This window comes from Tigriopus californicus, chromosome 10 (assembly GCF_007210705.1).
Source record: "Tigriopus californicus strain San Diego chromosome 10, Tcal_SD_v2.1, whole genome shotgun sequence".
NCBI lineage: Eukaryota > Metazoa > Arthropoda > Copepoda > Harpacticoida > Harpacticidae > Tigriopus > Tigriopus californicus.
In genome coordinates, this window is record NC_081449.1 from 11,006,872 (window position 1) to 11,025,548 (window position 18,677).

The 18,677-nt window shown below is 43.2% G+C and overlaps 3 protein-coding genes across 3 annotated transcripts; 2 read left to right on the forward strand and 1 right to left on the reverse strand.

Moving 5' to 3' along the window:
* The first annotated feature begins 3,292 nt into the window (after positions 1-3,292).
* LOC131888993 (uncharacterized) lies at positions 3,293-9,295 on the forward strand. The gene is made up of 5 exons (XM_059237973.1): positions 3,293-7,400; positions 7,463-7,600; positions 8,214-8,418; positions 8,491-8,700; positions 9,108-9,295. Exons 1-5 carry the CDS (start codon positions 3,495-3,497, stop codon positions 9,293-9,295), a joined length of 4,647 nt encoding a protein of 1,548 aa, XP_059093956.1. The 5' UTR covers positions 3,293-3,494.
* A 429-nt stretch (positions 9,296-9,724) lies between these two features.
* LOC131888996 (ATP-binding cassette sub-family E member 1-like) lies at positions 9,725-18,656 on the forward strand (the record flags this gene model as incomplete). The annotated part of the gene is given in 4 exon segments (XM_059237976.1): positions 9,725-9,794; positions 16,759-16,936; positions 17,062-18,458; positions 18,537-18,656. Coding segments are annotated over 2 exon segments (1,472 nt in total), but the record flags the coding sequence as incomplete, so codon positions are not given.
* On the reverse strand, positions 14,577-16,412 carry LOC131888999 (protein AATF-like). Its single transcript, XM_059237979.1, has one exon. The coding sequence runs from the start codon at positions 16,300-16,302 to the stop codon at positions 14,626-14,628; it is 1,677 nt and encodes a 558-aa protein (XP_059093962.1). The 5' UTR covers positions 16,303-16,412; the 3' UTR covers positions 14,577-14,625.
* Positions 18,657-18,677: the final 21 nt, after the last annotated feature.

The following is an 18,677-nucleotide window of genomic DNA, read 5'->3' on the forward strand; positions in this document are numbered from 1 at the left end:
CAAATTGAAAGGCAATTTTACATTTTTATAATTTTAAGCGACTTTTTTGCTACTTTTAGCTTTTAAAGAAATCTTAAAGAAAATGGAAAAAAATATTTCTTGGGTTGTCATGGAAAAAGACAATAATATGCCTTGGAAATAACTTGAAATATAATTAGGCCATCTTTCCATCTTTTAAGGTGTAAAACGCAACTTTGAAGTTGTAATAACCAAGCATCTGCAAAATAGAAGTTTATAAAATTTCGTACCAATACATAATTTGACAATGATAAATTTTAATGTACTTTAAGTGATTTAACACACTTATCTTAGCTACTCTTAAAGATGTATATTTCACAATAAATGTTCCTTTTGTCTCTTTGACAAAAAAAAAACATCTCAATATGTCTTGGCATTTGAGCAAACGCTTAACCAGAAAAAATAACCACCATGCCTGGTAATTTTCTTCTAAAATTTGAGGTCTCCACCATCCAGGCTAATCAAAATAATGAAGAACTGTCTTCTCTTACGGGTTCCTTTAATGTTCCATTCCAGGCAATGAAACTTGTCAGGGGGCACATCGCAATTATATTTTGATGGCTCACCACATGAAAGATCTTAGTACTGTTTTCATTCGAGAACACGGTGGCTCGTTCTTCATTGTGTTTCAAGTCGGCCAAAAGTCTCTGACAAGGCTGCAGGCGTAAATCCTGTTAATGTTGGGTGAGAAGAGGTCCTGACCTGTCTTCATCAATTTCTTGACTCATCAGAGAGCCACACTGGAGACAATCAGGATTTTTTTCATATTCATCTGAATTTGGCCAGCAAGTAGCAGTTTGATTGTCTCTTAGCTTCCAGAACTTTCATCAGCAATCAAAACGAACCAAATTGGGTCTCATCTAAGAGGTAAAAGTTTCCTCTTTCTAGGGATGCGCAGACATTATCCATAAGTATGTTCTAAATCTGTATTGCACGACATTAAGAAAGGTTACAGGACTTTACGAGCGGCCGATACTTACCATTTTGAAGAAAAAATAAATCGAAAAATGACTTTTTTCTAAACTTTGAAAATCGTGAATTGACTCAGGTGCCACGTAAAATAAAGTTATAAAGACAACATTTTGGTTAAGAATCCAGAAAAGAGAAACCCTCGGGACCAACAAAAATACAAGAGTTCTTTTCAGGCAATGAAACCGCCGGTTGAGGGCGCTCTAAATACTTTGTGCAAAACGTAAGCCATAGCTCTAATTTATTTTTTCAGATTTAAGGTTGCTACTAAACAGACGAAATGTGAGTAAAACTGGAATCGAGCTTTATGACTTCATTGTGCATGAACATTATAGAAATTTAAAATGAGTAGCCTAAATTCGAAATGATTGACGCTTTTAAGGCCATTAAGCTTAAGATGCTAACAAAGTAAAGACTAACCAACTATTTCATGTTGGTCCCCGAGGCATCGAAAAATGGCTTGTGTTTTGGAAAATCGCGTATTAACGCGAGTACCACGGGTCTTATCAACGATTCCTTTTCTTTAAGTGTCTGTATTTGTTTAAGTGATGAAGATTGTTAGCGTTGGTTACATGCTTTCGTTGTAAATGAAATAGCATTTGAATAACTTATCATTAAAAGCGCACTTAATGACGACTAACAATCACGGAATCCTGCAGTGACAGCAAAACAGATTTTATCGGTGCTTTGCTGGCCAATTTCCCGTTCGTAGTTGATTTCCCGAGTAACGTGTGGCTGCCGCTTAGACACGCTTGCCCTGTTATGAGAAATTGGAGGGAAACGTTCCCTCGGTCAGGTAGATGATCCGGAGCCGAAGTTTCATGCCTTTTAGTATCCTTCAATTAACTCGTTGGCAATGTTATAATCGTGGATCCTGGCCAAGATCGTGAGAATTCTATGAAAAAGAAGAAGATGCACTTTGTGTAGATTTTGTGGCATCTCGTCTCGTATCCCCCGAAAGGCAGGACGTTGGTCTACTGAGCGGTGGTAGAGTGGCTGGTTAGATTTGAGTTTGGCATCATCCTGAGTGGAGACAGAATGCCGTGACAAAAGCGAGAAGCTCACGGGAAAATCTTCGATCTGGCTCTCAAACATCTTCTCAGGTTCGTCTTGAAGCGATTTAATGAGAGCATCCCCTTACCACTTCTCATAGATGGCGTCGAGATAAGCGGTAGCAAAATTGTTGGCGAAACTCGGTAAGCCCATGGAATAGTGGTAGTTGTATGAGTGATTGAGACCCTATCAGAACAATCATGGGTTCTCCAAAATGTGCTTGGCAGAAGCTCTTCAAAGTGTTCCTTGTGGCTTGGTATCTAGTTCAAATACTAGAAATGGTTGATTCACAAGAGCTGTTACCCAAACCAGAGGCTATCAAAATTGTTGTCAAACACGAAGACTTGATTTTACCCAAAATTCTGACAACACCTCCAACAGTGTCACAAACAACGACAGAAAAGGACATAACGTCGTCAACAGCCAGGAGTTCGCTCAAGTATTCACCCTCCACCATTAGAGATGCGTTAAAGAGACGATACAAAGTGCAGGTAAGACTTTCAGCAAACTTTAATCAAACCTACTGTACCTAAATAACCAACACTTACATCCGTTACCCACTAAAGTCCAAGTCTCAAGTTGAGAAGATTCCTCGGCCTACATCGAGCAGGTATCCAACGTATCCTTCAACCACAACCAGAGCCACAGTGGCAAAGAAGGATAGGAAGAGATTTCGACCTCAGACGCCTTCAACCTTGGAGGAAAAGGCCACTGTAGTTGAGATCACTGACCCAGCCAAACACGGGAAAAACGCCACTCAAGTTCAATTGGTATATCCCATTAATTCCGATGATTATTTATCAACAGTGCCTGACTCTTTACCTGGAATGAATTTTGCACAACTTCAGGATTACAAATCTCGGCAACAGCATCCTTCAAGTACGGTTCAAACCACCAAAACGACAATTTTGTCCACTATTAGTGGCTATCTCGACGAGTCTACATTGAGCGAAAACGTGAAGTCTACTACCGAGAGAAGTGGCAGTACTTTTGATACGACACTTGGTGTTACTTCAGATGAAGATTCTATTATTAGACGGGACAGCTTAGAAGTTAACCCTACGACTGAAAGTGGATCAGAGACAGGCAATCGGTTTACCACAAGAACCAATCCAAGTCGTCCCAAGCTACATTTGTTGCAAACTCTGGAACCTACCCCACCCACCATCAATTATGGCTTGAAGCTTTCTCCCACTGAAGCGGAACCAAACGGCATCGAGTCGAAGAGTTTCGAGACCAGGACATTTACGGCCACATTCCGCCCCTTCACGACTATTGCCAAGACCTCTAGACCAAGTTACCACATTACGACCACATTTCGTCCCACAGTGCGTCCCTCATTCAAATCGCGGCCCCTTCCATCTCAAGTTCCTGCTTTAATAGAAGATACTGCCATATTTGATCCTGCTCTCTCTGACTTGGAAGAGCTTGGATTTCAATCGGAGCGAATCCATATGGATGATTTGCTTGAGGCTGAGCCGGACTCAGATGAAAGTGAAATCTTCACTCCAATCACTGGAACTCCCACCACCACCACAATTACAAGTAACAAAAGTGTCTTAATGAGCGCACCTCGATCAAGTACAGACAATTGGGAGGATGAGAGTGACAATGATGGCCAGACTATTAGCCATCAAAACGACGATGATCTGAATGGTTTCAAGCGTCATGAAGCCAACAGAAAACTGGAGCCGAAATCAAGTGAGGAAAATGACCCGAGTCGGGAGAAAGAGGACAATGACGTTGACGATGATAATGATAATGATATGGAAGAATTGATCAGAGATTGGGGTGAAAGTATCATTCGGAGTGTGAAGGCTAACAATAAGATTAACCACACGGAGGGCACTTCAAAATCAAGCAGACAACCGACTCGCCATCGCCATCGCCATAGAGTGCATATTGAGAATCTTGACACAATCTCTACAACACAAGACGACAATGGCATATCAACGGAGCCAACGAATCGGCTTGTGCGACAATTGCCAACCACCCTCTCACCCACTGATCTCATTAAGCAAGCTGATCCTGCGCCGTATGCATCAACTGGGCATACCCGTTACAATGTCCCACAATATCAGTCGACCACGCCTAGGGTGGTTTCTTCGACATTTTTTAACGGACATGGCATTGTTCCAACAAATGCTCTAGAATCCAAATCGAAATGGCAAGGGCCGACCATTCCTCCACTAAGAAGAAACCAGTTCAATGCTCACAACTACTTTGACTCAAGCACGACTGAGAGCGAGACAAGGGTGTCATTGTCAAATTACTTGGCAGATGATATGGACCAATCTTCACAAGATTCCATTACAAAGTATAGCTACAAATTTCTGCCTCATAACCAAATTCCTGGCAAACCAAAGGTTACTGATAGTCCTCTCGTATCAATTATGGCTCAGTCAAAAACCTCCCCAGATGGATTATTTCATCCAGAACAAGCCACGCCTCTACCCAAGCACAGAAATGTGACATTGAGTTATTCCCACTTTGGTTCCAAATTTCAAAAGGACCCTCCGGAGAAAACCACACCTGTTGTCACCACATTCCGTCCCGATTTTACTAACGAGTATCAAGATCTAAGGTACATGTCCAACAAAGACGGAAGCAGACCCAAGAAATTGGGTCCCAGTCCCACGCCCTCCACTTTCCAGATTGTGAGAGACTTCCCCAAAGCCTTGAGAGGCGATACCTTCAACCTTTTCCGGCATCCCACCAGGGTCCCCAACCTGGTGTCTGATTCGATTCGACAGGATTCGGTTCGAAAGTATTCGTACCGTACCACTGAATTGCCCGTTCGAGAAATTACTCAACCTGTAGTGAAGCAACTACCTTCCACTAGAGCTACTTTGACGAGATCCCCTCCGCAGCCCGATTTGCAAAAGTTGCCCGGGCTGAGGCCTAACCCGAAGAACCACCAACCTCCTTTCCCCGCCTTGCCAGCATTTGTTCCCGGGAAGCAGAAGTCAGGCGTTTTTAATAAGACTGAACGCCCTACTCTTCGTGAGAATGTGGAGGATTCCACCGAGGACGCTTCATTTCAAGTGATGAACAAAATCAAAGAGCTCAAAAACGCGACTCAAAAGGAAGAAAGGAAATTTGGGACCAGCCTTGACAGGATGAAGTCCAGAAGGAAGCCCTTCTTTCCCAGGCGCAGATATTCGCGACCCAAATTGACAAGATCGAAAGAGCAGAAGTTCTCCGTTGGGGCTAGTGTGGTGACAAGAGCACCCGACGGATATAGGATCGAATCGCCCAATCTCTTTTTGGAGGTGGATTTCCCTGCCAATGGTGATCGCGAAGCAACTATATCTCGAAAAGACATCAGAAGAGTAAACCCTAAAAGGGGACGTCAAAGATTGTCCACTATCAAACCAAAGATTCCGAATCCAACCATTGACAAACTACGAGACTTTTCCATCCCCAATTTCGATCGATTTGAAACGTCACTCAAAGAGCGAGAAACTAAACTCAATCGAGTTCAAGTCCAGCCAAAACGCGATGACAACGACGAGAAAACAGGTCAGTCCTCGCCCACAAAACCGACCAAATTTAGTTTCGAGCGACATAGTTACAATAAACCCATTGACGAAGAGCGATTTAGAATGGAGCTGAGAGAGATTCCAAACATCATCCCCACAGATTGGTCCAAACCGTTCAGCAATAAAGAAGCAGAGAAATTCGACTCGACAACTTCTCGAACTTACACTGTGCCCCATAGGCCATCGGTATACGAACCCCAAAACTCACCGGAGGCAAAGGAATCCTATTACAAGCCTTTGAATGAAAGTCAAAGGGAAAGGCTTTTCGATAGCAAACTGGAAACAAACAAATTACATTTCTCAAGAAATTCTGCACAAGATAAAACTTTGGGCAAAGTCTCTTTAAATTTAGAGGATGTTTCAAAGCCGACAGAGATCCCCAAATTCACTTACAAAATATTGGAACCACCAATAAAACCGACGAAACTGCCTCAATTCACATACACACTTTTGGACCCCGAGAAGATCCAAAGTTCCAAGCCAACTCGTCCAACCACATATAAACAATTCAAAGACTACGATAACGACGATAGAGAGAGCGAGGACGATTTCATTCTTGTCCGAGATCCTGGTCAGAGAGGGTTTATTGAGATCAAGAAAGAAGAAGTTGGCAGCGGTATTCCAGCGGACAATCCGTTCACTCGTTCCAAATCAAAGTCCCCAAGTGCAGGATCTCAAGCCCTTGATGTTCAATCTCAAAAGGTCCCGCCATTCTTAAGCTCACAGCCAATCAGCACCTATAAGGATACCTCCTTCCCTTCGTTTTTCGCAGTTCCATCCGGTTCAGATTCGGACCAACGAAAGCCGAATAATAGAGAGAAATTTCCATCTGCCTTAGAACCTCAGCCCAGCGTTCATACCTACACAAAAGTGAACTCACCTCAGTCTAGAGAGGAAACCTTAAACCAATATCGTAATTCCATTCAAATCCTGAAGGAAAATTCTTACCTCAAGGCCAAAACCAGGTATGAACCTATCGACATAACTGATGTGGAAGGACCGCCAAAGCGTCCAAAGAGTTCAAAAACATACAAAAAATACAAATCTCCTCCCAAGATCGTAACGCCTAAACCTTACAAAAAGAACCCAATCAACAACTTGCCGACATTCACCCTTCCTTCCATGACCCCAAATATCTTGAAGCTGAATTCTGAGTTCAGAAATCAACCAAGAAACGTTCCCAGTCAACAACCGAAACTCCAGGCTAGGCCAGGTTTGAGAACTACCGAAGACACTCTCGATTTTCCAAGTGATATGCCTAATCCGTTCCGGACTGATATCGGATCCAATTTCGAGTTTCTCCAAGTTCCGTCCTCCTTGCCTCGACCAGCATCAACGGCTGAGCTCCAAACAATTGAGTTTGCAACTCGTCCAACTGTTCTAAAACTGCAGCCTCATGCTCCGACCCAACCTTTAGGTCCTAAGATCGAACAATCCCGTCCTTCATCGCCTCAGATCTATTCTCCTCCTAAACCTTATCGACAACCCTCCTCTGTGATTTCTGCGACCCGTCGAACCACTCCAGCTCCTCAACTCGACCACGTGACCTCTCGGAGTGATCCTGGGGACGACTTGGAATACGAATACACGGGCCTTGGTTCTGATCCCCTGCCCAAGGTTCTCTTAGCAAATGGTCTCACTGTGATGGCTGGATTGATTTCTGAAGCTGGGATGGAAGTACGACTGAGTGGTCCAGGACCCTACACGATGTTTGCTCCTTCTGACAAAGCTTTTAACGACTTCCTCAACAACTATCATGAAAGAGGCGTGTCAGCCGCTTTGGAGGCTTTGAAAACCAACAAGGCAGAACTGATTAGGGTACGGACCAGTTTTTTTGGCCATATGTCGTGTTTTCCTGAAAGAGTTCATTTTTGTTGCAGATTGTCCAGAATCACGTGGTTAAAGGTCTGGTCTTGGGACGTGACCTGGAAGATGATTTGGTTGGCACCTCCTTAAGTGGCAGTAAACTTAGATCAAATTTGTATTTGACGGAGAGTCAAGATTGGAAGGAAATATTGGTGAGCGTCTTTCACGTTTCTTCTCAAAGGAAACTTAGTTGTAGTGCACTTTTTCGTTGGAGATAATGAGAAACGATTTATTTTTTGAGAAATCATTTCTCCCAGAGAAATCTGGAGAAAAATCCTTTTTTTTTTAAAGGAGGACCCCCTTCTGGTGAAAAACCCGAATGTCTTGTCAGAGTGTATCAACCAGTTGGAATTTTACAAGAAGAGAAAATGGACATTTCCATTGAAAAAAATGCCTGTCCAGCCTTGAATTGAAGGAATCGGAAATCGTCCTAGATCAAGAGGACCCCCAATTAGAGCACTCGTCATCATAACCATTACTTTAACCCTCGAAAAGGTTTACGGCGATCATGAGAACAATGGCAGCAATTTTCACCACAACAAAGTGATTTTGTATTTCACGTGACATTGATCCTGAACTTCTTCGAACTAGGTTGGAATCCTTGAAGCATGACTGTATCCGTTAATGCGTATATTACTGCCCTGTTATTTTCCTTTTTTTTATATGCGGGCTGCAATAGCAATTGAGATCGATTTTTGCCATCGTCATTTTCGTCATCAAACGTTGACATTGATGTTGAAATGTTTGACGCTCTCTTTTCTTCAGGTGAAAACAATCAACGGCGGGATCATTCAGAAAACAGATATGGAAGCATCCAACGGTGTCATTCATCTCATTGACCGAGTTCTGTTTCCGCCAGCCACACAAAACATCATTCAGACATTGAAATCTGACCCAGAGGGGCGATTTACCACGTTATTGAAGGCTCTCAAAGCCACAAAACTTGACCAGGAGATTTCAGATTTCTCAAGTGAGCTTACACAACTGATTAACCTCTTGCATTTGATGGAATATTGCAATGTGAGTCGTATCGTTTTTGTAGCTGGCCCTTGGACGATATTCGCTCCCACGAATGAAGCCTTTATGAATTTGCCTATGTCAGAATTGGAGGCTCTTATCCAAGATCCAAAGAAGCTGAATCGTCTGGTTCTCAATCATCTCATCAATCGAAGTGTGTTCAGCGCGGGATTAAAGCCTCACCAAGTGATTGATATGGCCAATGGGAATAAACTCAATCTATTTTCAAGGAGAGGTAAGTGTGGTCCCACCATTTGTTTGAGACAATCACAAATTTGATTACAATCCCATCCTCACACTTTGTCCTGATCATCATCATTTTTCCAAATAAAATTTCGAAATGACCACAATCACAGAAGGAGGGTGGGTTGAAAGATGATACATTAGCGCGGAATTCCCGCTTGAAATTGCTCCTTTGAGTTTCAATCGTTCTAAACGCGAGCCAAAAGTGGGAAAAGTTCCTTCACATTATGTCGTACCCTTCGAACAAATTACGTGGGAAAATAACCTTGAAATAAGATATTCCTTGCCGATTGAAAAAGAAGGGAATTGTTTTGAATACCCCCCGTAAGCAGACTCGTTGTGCCACATCATTTCGTTTGCAATCGAGATGATTTGGTTGTACTTGTGTACTCTTTTCAGATCGCGTCAAATTGGATGGTGCTAATATCAGTGATATGGACATCCCAGCTGCCAATGGAGTGATTCAGATCGTGGAAAACGTCATTGAGCTGAAAGACGATGCCCAATCAAGCTTGGAATCGCTTGAAAAGACAATCAAACCAGGTTTGCTGAAGCCTCCCAAAACTCCAAAGCTCTTCAAGTTTTAGTGCGAGTTGAAATTTTGCTCTCTTGGGAGACGAAGGGAGACAGAAAAATAGTGTGAAATGCTTCATTCAATTAAACTGAAAGCGAAGAGGATTGCGCGAACGACGACGTTCTGAAAGAGCTCTGTTTGTTCCCATCCAAACGTGAGAAATATGTTTTCTTCATTTGTGTGAAAGCCTGAAAAGGCATTGTGAAGAATTGTTGAAAGTGCGCGAGAAATGATGCAAGATTTTGCCCTGCAACTCCCAGGGTCAACTACATTGTAAACCGTCTTCTTCTGATCCATACCTGTTGAGGATCCTAAAGATCTCTTTATAACCTTCTTTGTCTCTTGTCTGCCATAAAAAAACATCATCATCATTATTGTATGGTTCTCCTGTCCTAGTGTGCATGTCCTCGCTATAATTAATGTTGATTATGGATTCCTTCTTATGAAATGAAGACCGATTTATCCATGATTTATCCAGACTGTCAACTAGCTTGTGCAATCAGATTCAGGCGGTAAGAGACATTCGTATCACTGACCTGACTCTCAACCAGCCAACCCGACAATTCTGTCACGGAATACCGGCTACATTATCCTGAGCAAAGGTGGAGAAAATCAATCGTTCTTGTCATGTTCGGCTCCTCAAATTAAGAGGGACAGACGGTGCTTCTTCTGTAGCTCATACATACAGTATATGGAACCAATGATGACCACCACATTGTGTCCATATGTACACATACAGGCTTACAACGTATTAGTAGAAGGTGGAGGGGAAGTGCGACGACAGAAACGCTTGCAAAATCACAAGCGTAACAACTTGCGTAATACCGAATTGACGCACTTACGCACGCACGCAAGCATGAACGCACGTTCCAGGATGCAGGACAATTGGTTTTAAAGCATTATTCAACATGATGGAATAGCCACTAGGTCAGCCAGGCACTCGATGGGAAATAGCAATTAGTGAAGTAACGAGTTCGGAATTGAGATACATCACGACTTGCACTCATTCTTTATCGAACAACGAAATTTGTTTAATCAATTGAACTTTCGCTGAGACCGACACAAAAAATTCTGCACTCACCCTTCCGTGGAGGTAATTTGAAGTTTAGCTTAATCCCCATAAAATATGTCTCCAGAAGAAATCAGAACGATTCTAGATCACTGTTACTGGCTGAATACAATTTGTGCCTTGGAGCTGGAGATTTCCCAGCAGATTTCGTGGCTGACCCTGACTCGATTAAGTTTGACTTGAGCTTGTTCTTCCATGCCGGTAGAGCCGATTTCTTCAACGAATTCATGGAAGACACTCGCTCAACAAATTTCGTAGTCGCATTGAAAGATACTCGTTTCTTTTTAGCTGTAGGTTCTTCAAATGCCGGATGAATCAGATTGGAAGAGCTGGTGCGGATTAATGAGGCGTTCCGTAGTGCATTAGGACGAAATGGGGATTCTCCGGAAAAATCCGATTTCTCAGTCATAGGTTTTGGCGAAGAAAACAATATGGAGCCTCCAACCGGCTTGACACTTCCTGACTTGACTCTGTTTGGAGTCCCCATATCTCCGGGACTTTTAGCTGGGTCGGAATTACACTCTCGGTCCCGGTCTTGTTTGAATCTAACTAAATCTCTTTCCAAAACGGAAATCTTATCCTCATACGTGGACTTGATATTCTTCTCCATGATCATTAGTTTAGCTTCGTACATTGTTTTTGCCTGGTTGACTTTCCTCGAGATCACTTGTTCAGGATCCCCTTGGGCGCCTTGGACGCTCAAGATGGTTCTTTTGGCACGAGCCAATTCGTTTTCAATCCTCTGAAACTTGTCCTGGAATGAGCGTTGTAATTTCTCAATACTTTGCTCTTTAGCAGTCATTTGTGTCTTCCAATGGCACTCTAAATTACTAAGATCGTTCTCATGCTCATCTTGAATGGCTTGGATTGTCTCCCGATGTTGGTCTTTCAAGATTTGAACCTCAGTTTCGAATCGCTGAGTCCAGGCTTCCTCCAACTCTTGAGCTTTAGTCCACTCCTGTTCCAACAACTCCTTAGTATCTCGTTCCATTTGACGCCTTTCCGTCTCTTTGTCCGTAAGCTCTTTTTTCAGTTCGACTATGTCAGCCGAAAGTTCCTCGATTTCCAGCTTCAATTCCAAACTCGACTGAAGATTTTGTTCCACTTTGACCAAACGTTGCTCCAGACTCAACTTTTCGGCCAAAACCTCGTCCAGTCTAGCCTGATCTTCCTTGGCATGAGTTTCAAGTATCTCGATTTTGGCTGAACTGCTTTGGCACTTCGTTCGCCAATTTTGCCTGGATTGAAATAAATCTTGAAATACTCTTTGGATATTACTCCTTAAAGCGAGAGATCCATCTCGAAATCCTTCTCGGGCTTCCCCCGACTTGAGCGAGGTCTGATTCTTGTCCACGTCCATTGGGCCTGAGCTCAACCTCAGGGTTCTGCCTGACTTCTGGTTGTTGAACCTGATTGCCTTACCTCCCACAGAAGCTTTATAAATTGGGTCAGATATTGTTCCGTTCGTAGCCTCTCTTCAAGTCAATATTGATGTGATTAATCTGCCTGCGCCTCAAACTTTCAAACCAGCACTGCCAAGTTTGATCCAAGCTGGATTTTTGAAGATAACGGGAAATTACATTTTCTAACCAAAAACAATCCAGTTTGGATCAAACTTGGCAGTGCTGGTTTGAAAGTTTGAGGCGCAGGCAGATTGATCACATCAGTACAAGTCAAGGCTTCAAGTATAGGACATCAATGAATGACTCAACGATGATAAACGTTATTCTCCACCGATTAGTTGACGGTGCTTATTTTTAAATTTGTGGCAAAATGTTAAAAGCTTTAGATAAAGACTTTAAGGGATATCAATATCGTGTTAGGTTAGGTTGGGTTAGGTTAGGTAAAGTTTGATTAGGTTTGATTAGGTCAGGTTGAGATTTAAAAAAGTAGCACCGCCAACTAATCGGTGGAGAATAACGTTTACCCTCAACGATTGAATGGGAACGAGTTCCAATTGAGGTGACCAAAAAATACTTGAAAAAGCTGAAAAAGCCAGAATCCCGAGCCTCTTTCCAAGGGTCTTTTACCTGACCAAGAGTGGGCCAAAATTACGACTCTTATGTGATTGTCACTGCAGCATAACTTTGGCCGTCTCATCTGAGTTCCCTAGAACATATTTTGGACCTACATTTGGTCAGCTTCGTTTATTTGGTTTGATCTTAGGATCGCGTGATGTATTCATCTGCGTAGATAGAATAAAGTGAGCAGTGTAGGAGATATCAGATTTTCATCAAAAAAGTCACAGATGGTTTAGAGGCCATCATAAAGATTCTCGGGCGTTCAAGAAGTTGACGCTTTCGAATTATCTTGGCCCTGATGGTATAACATGACTGACATCTCAATTCCTCATGAGTATAGGTTCGAAATGATTGTTCTTTTTAGGTTGAAGAGGGGGCCCTGGATTGAGAGACGCGCAAGGTTTGACAAGTGGCTCCACTTCAAAAATGTTAACGATCAGTAGAACTAAAAAGTTGCCAAACATATTTTTAACTGATGTGCGGAATACGAAAGAGTTCTATCATGACAAGAATCATCAAATACTTTCTTCAAGAACACTTCCAAATTTTACTTGAAGACAAGCTGATTCATGGATATGGCATGGTAGATTGTTACTTCTATTTTGTTACTTTCTAAATCCTTTCTGAACCCATTTTTTCATAAGATTTGATTGCTATAGTATTTCATTAGATTATTCAGATAAACATTATCGCATGTGAGCTTCCTGTGTCTATCAAGAAACCAGTCCCGTTTACCTAACAATATAATTTGTTAAATGTGGTTGTACTTTTTTTTTGAAGTGTTTTAGTCCAACTTGAGACTGACTGCATGCAAAAGATCAGTGTGTCAACTACATTTTATTGATAAATAACAATAATACCATTGTATTGACAAAATACACTCTTAACCCTGTGGAATGAGTTGTTTAAATCCATGGTGAATCAAATTTGTCATAAATCATTCCAAGCTTTGCCCTATTATGCAATGCAAACGTGCGACCTCTTTTTAGAAGCAACTGACTCCCTGTTGGGAAGGTTTCCAAACAAAGCCCATGGTCGTTGCCATATTTCGACAAAATAACTTGTTTCATCATTAATAACTCTATAAGACACCTAAACCAGAGGTTGTTAGTGGAAAGATTACTAGCTCCTGTACTACGGCTAGCTGCGGTACTGTATTGGTAGAGCATTGGCTTTCCAATGAGCGAATCCTGGTTCCAACCCAGGCTAGTCAAGTCCAAGCTTCTTTGCGGTATTTAAATTAAAGCATAAGTTGCTGCCTTAGCACCTTAAATGGGCGAACTTGCGATCATTCCCGAGGGTGAGGTAATAATTAATGTTGTACGTTTGGTTGTGACAATGAAGCGGGAATATCCTTTAATTTTGACACCCATCATCAGATGGCAGGTCGAGTGAGAGAGCTGTCATCTGACTCCGAACAAACAAACAAGCAGTTTCCCGACTGTTTGGCGGTATTTACTAAACAAAATCAGTCCAATTTTGATCAATTTCTCGTATGAACATTTACTTTGACTTTGCCACCCAAAGAGTCCATATTTCGACTAAAACTGATATATAATTCAGGCTCAATATTACCTTTTTTAGAGCCTGATTGTGTTTCTTGCATTATTTCTCATTTTTTGATACTTGTTAGACAAATAATTCATTTCATTCATCTTAGATTAAGGTTTCAGGACCTTGATGATTTAGTATGCACTAAATTTTGAGAATTGTATGGAGGAGTCCGTACTAAAACGTCTCCTTTAAATAATTAAAGGCCTGATGAATAGAATTTCTTTACCTAATGAGGAATAAGACTGAAAAAAAAGGTTTTCTTTAACTTGTAAATTCCTCCAAAGAGGTAGAATCCAAGAAGATCCACTTTCCCTGTAAGTGTGAATCATTTTTTACTGGAGGGAATTTTGCCTCAAAAGCTTCTTCACGCCCCAGGAGCCTTTAAGTTCCCAGAAAATAAATTATAAATTTTGCCATCATGCTGAAAAAAGATCTTTGTTCAGTTTGGAGAAAAACGAAAGAAAAAAAGTAAATGCTGCCTTGAATATCGCATAAGGAACGAGTCAGGAGTAGTTTTTGGTTCTTTTGGTGCTTTACAATCACACCATTCTTAAATTGGAATTACTGTTCCTTTTTCGAAAAAAGTAACAAATCACTGTATGTAATTTCGTTACAACTGCCTTGATGTTTCAACAACAAACTCGAGCGGCAAAATTGATATCAGCGCTTCTTTTATTCTCCAAAGTATGATGCATATAATTACTCTTTCAATAACTTGGATGGGCCATTTTTAGCTCCAAACAGAGAGGCATAGAGTTCATTTTTGGACTCGTCCTTCCATGATTGCGTGTAGATGGGAGCCATGAAGTTGACAAGCTTGGCATGAATGTCATATCTAGTTTTCCGACCTTTACTGGCCTTGGTGTCGACTTTGCGTTTCATTTTGGACCGCATCTTTTGGATTTGAAGCCAGTGTTGGCCTAATTGATGCGGATCAGTAACACTTGAGGCTTTGCGATCGATGAATTCTTTCAACAACTGATGATAAAAGTCGTCGTCATCAAAAATCTCCACATTCGATGGATGACCTTTGTCAATGTCCGCTGAGTCATGAGACTCATCGGGAGACGTACCCAAAATCTGGTAAGCCGATCGCCGGACCTGTGTTCGCTTGATCAATCTGGGTTTGTCTAGAAGCAAGTGTTCGATTTGCTTGAGAGTGGATGTTTCGAAGCCGGCAAAGGATTTACTCTTTACCACGCCCGAGGCCAATCGGGTCTTGTCATTCCACTTCTCTATAACTTCGTTGCGCATGGGGATGAGACGCTCAAACCTAACTTGCAAGTCTCGATCCTGCTTGGACATCTTGGGTTTGGGTTCAACACTGGTCGGGTCATCATTATTCTCTTGGCTAATGGGTCGCTTCAAAGCTTGGCATGCGTTTGGATTGTTTTGAATGATCTCATCTTCCAAATATAATATTTCATCCATGACCCCATCGAGACATTTTTGAGTGGCGTGGATGTCTTCTCGGTACTGATCGTCGCCCGCCGCTTGGAACAAGGGCCAAGACGAGGGTTGAGGATATTGGTTTATCTTTCCTAATGCCTTTTGCAACTGGATTCGAACCTCGAGCAAGCTTTCCCAGATCTTCATTTGATTCTGAATGGCTCGTCCTTTGGCCACCTCTTTGTCTAAGTTTTGGCTCGACATGGTACTGATCGGACCTGAGGGCTTATTCTCCTCTTCGAGGTCTTCATTATCGTCTTCGTCATTGTCATCATCTAGTTCTTCTTCGTCACTGTCTTTGTCCGAGTCATTTTCTTCTTTATCGTCGTCGTCTTCCTCCAGGTCATCCTTGTCCTCAACATTTTTATCTTCATAATCCATCATGGATCCGAATTTATTAAAATCCATGTCCTGATCGAAAGTGAAGCCTCCTCCTCCTCCTCCTCCTTCCTCTTCGTCCTGATCTTCTCCATCTTGGTCCTCTTCGCTTTCATCAGGCTTTCCTTCCTCTTCTTCGTCTTCGTCCTCGCCTTCGTCCTCGCCAGACTCATCAAACATGTGTCCCCAGTCAGCTTGATCGTGTTCTTTTTCATCCACCGTCAAAGTCGATTGACCATCCCCCCGGCCTTGCTTCAAGGCCCGACGCGAGACCTTCAGACCGCGATATTTAGGGTCCAATTGAGCTAAACTCGGCGCTGCTTTGCGTCGAAGCGAACTTGGGGCTTGGGCAAACTCATAATCAAAGTCCGCCTCCTCTAAATCAGATCCTGAGGAGCCATCACCCGAATCGGAAGCCTGGCCCACCACTTTGGCTTTACTCACGGCTTCATCCTCCTCAATATCGGCTAAATTGTCCCTTAACTTGGGCGCCACCACATTGTCAATTTGGGCCTGGAGACCTTTACGTTTGGGCCGGAGTCGAGGCATGATAAGTTTAGAACCAGTCTTCTGGGATGAAACTTGAGACTGCTCAACGCCAGCAATGGATAGATCGATAGATGAATTAATAGCAACGCATGGGTTTGTTATTGTTGATAAAATGGTAAGAACAGCTGATATAGAACAGTGCTTCAAACTAGAGTTCTATAATAGAATAATTGAAACCACCGCTGCTAAGGAGCATGAATGATTCTTGTTCAGAAAGCCTCATTCATGTATCAGGTTAGAACTGAAGTACTTCCACACATTTATTTAGGAAGGTTGGTATCGACCCCGATTGACACGATTATGCTTCTGGTAATTCCTGGCTGATTTGCCAACACGAATAAGGCAGAAAAAAATATCACCCAGGCCAATGATAATTTAATATCAATTGTGACACTCATTTTAATCACAGTAGACTTGAATGGAAAAAAAAGTGCACATGTGTCATCAATATTTTAGAGCTCTATGATGGCAGTTGATGAGGTTGCATGATATTGCGCCGACTCAAGCTGAGAGGCTGTGATGGGCTCCTCTTTTTCCGGAATCACCCGTTTCGACCGAGGCCCGAGCCTTTTCAGCCTAGCTTGACCTGCCGGGAGTGACGTTTCCCGGCCATGAGGAATTCATCTATCTGAAGGTGAGGTGTTCAAAATTTAGCCATTTTCTTTGACTAATCCTATCATGAAATAGGGTACATCAACTATGTCTATTGGGATACTTTTCACTTTCTAATAGTGATTGAGTCCTTTATTTGGATTCTAGCATGAGTTTTACAATGTCTTGCCACGTCCACTACTTCAAGAGCCCATGGAATGTGCTAGTGTTTGGTCACCTTTGTTTACGTACTGGGATTTCAACACATGGTGCTTTGGTTCTTGGGCTTCCCTCTTTCTGCCTAGCTTGTCCACGAAGAGCGTTCCAGGTGGCAAGGCCATCCATCCATCCATCATCTACGTACTCACAAAAGTTTCTATCCTACTGTCTGTCCTAGTCGGCGGTCCTCGTGTGTTTGTGTGGGTGTGTTTAAGGCCCGGAGACGGCAAGATGCCGCCCAAGAGTAAAAGGAAGGAGGCGGATGAGGGTGATACGCTCACCCGTATCGCCATCGTGAACAATGATCGTTGCAAACCCAAGCGATGCCGGCAAGAATGCAAGAAATCGTGTCCCGTGGTTCGCATGGGCAAATTGTGTATCGAGGTCTCGCCCAATTCCAAGATTGCCAACATCTCCGAGGAGTTGTGCATCGGATGCGGCATTTGCGTCAAGAAATGCCCCTTCGACGCCATCAACATCATCAATTTACCCTCAAACTTGGAAAAAGAGACCACTCACCGATATTCGGCCAACTCGTTCAAGCTGCATCGACTGCCCGTGCCCCGCCCCGGGGTGGTGCTGGGCTTGGTCGGGACCAATGGCATCGGGAAGTCGACGGCCCTCAAGATATTGGCCGGCAAACAGAAACCCAACTTGGGCCGATTCAGTGAGCCGCCCGATTGGACCGAGATCCTGGCCTATTTCCGCGGATCTGAGCTCCAGAATTATTTCACCAAGTTGCTCGAGGACGACCTCAAGCCCGTGCTCAAGCCGCAGTACGTAGATCAGATCCCAAGGGCTGTCAAGGGTTCGGTTCAGAGTCTATTGGACAAGAAGGACGAAATGAAGAACCAGGACGAGATTTGCCAAGTCCTGGATCTTATGCGGGTTAAAACCCGCAATGTGGACGAGTTGTCGGGCGGTGAATTGCAACGTTTTGCCATAGCCCTGGTGTGCATTCAGAAAGCGGACATTTTCATGTTCGACGAGCCTTCGTCCTACCTGGATGTCAAGCAGCGATTGAATGCGGCTCGGGCCATTCGCAACCTCATGTTGCCGCACACTTACGTCATAGTGGTTGAGCACGATCTGGCCGTGTTAGACTACTTGTCCGACTACGTGTGCTGTCTGTACGGCGTGCCCGGCGCCTATGGCGTGGTCACCTTGCCCTCGTCAGTGCGCGAGGGCATCAACATCTTCTTGGATGGGTTCGTACCCACGGAGAATTTGCGATTTCGCGATGAGTCGCTCGTGTTCAAGGTGTCTGAAACCGCTACCAGTGAAGAAGTGAAGCGCATGACTCGCTACGACTATCCGCTTATGGGTAAAACCATGGGTAGTTTCAAGTAAGTGGTTGGTTGGTCTTGTTATTCGTCTCCGTTTGAATATTGAATACTCATGGCCATCTTCTTCTCTTTCCAAAGGTTGGAAGTGGAGGCGGGACAGTTCTCGGACTCTGAAATCTTGGTCATGTTGGGCGAAAATGGAACGGGCAAGACCACGTTCATTCGCATGTTGGCCGGTAAATTGGCCCCCGATTCCGGCTCCGGCGAAGTGCCCCAGTT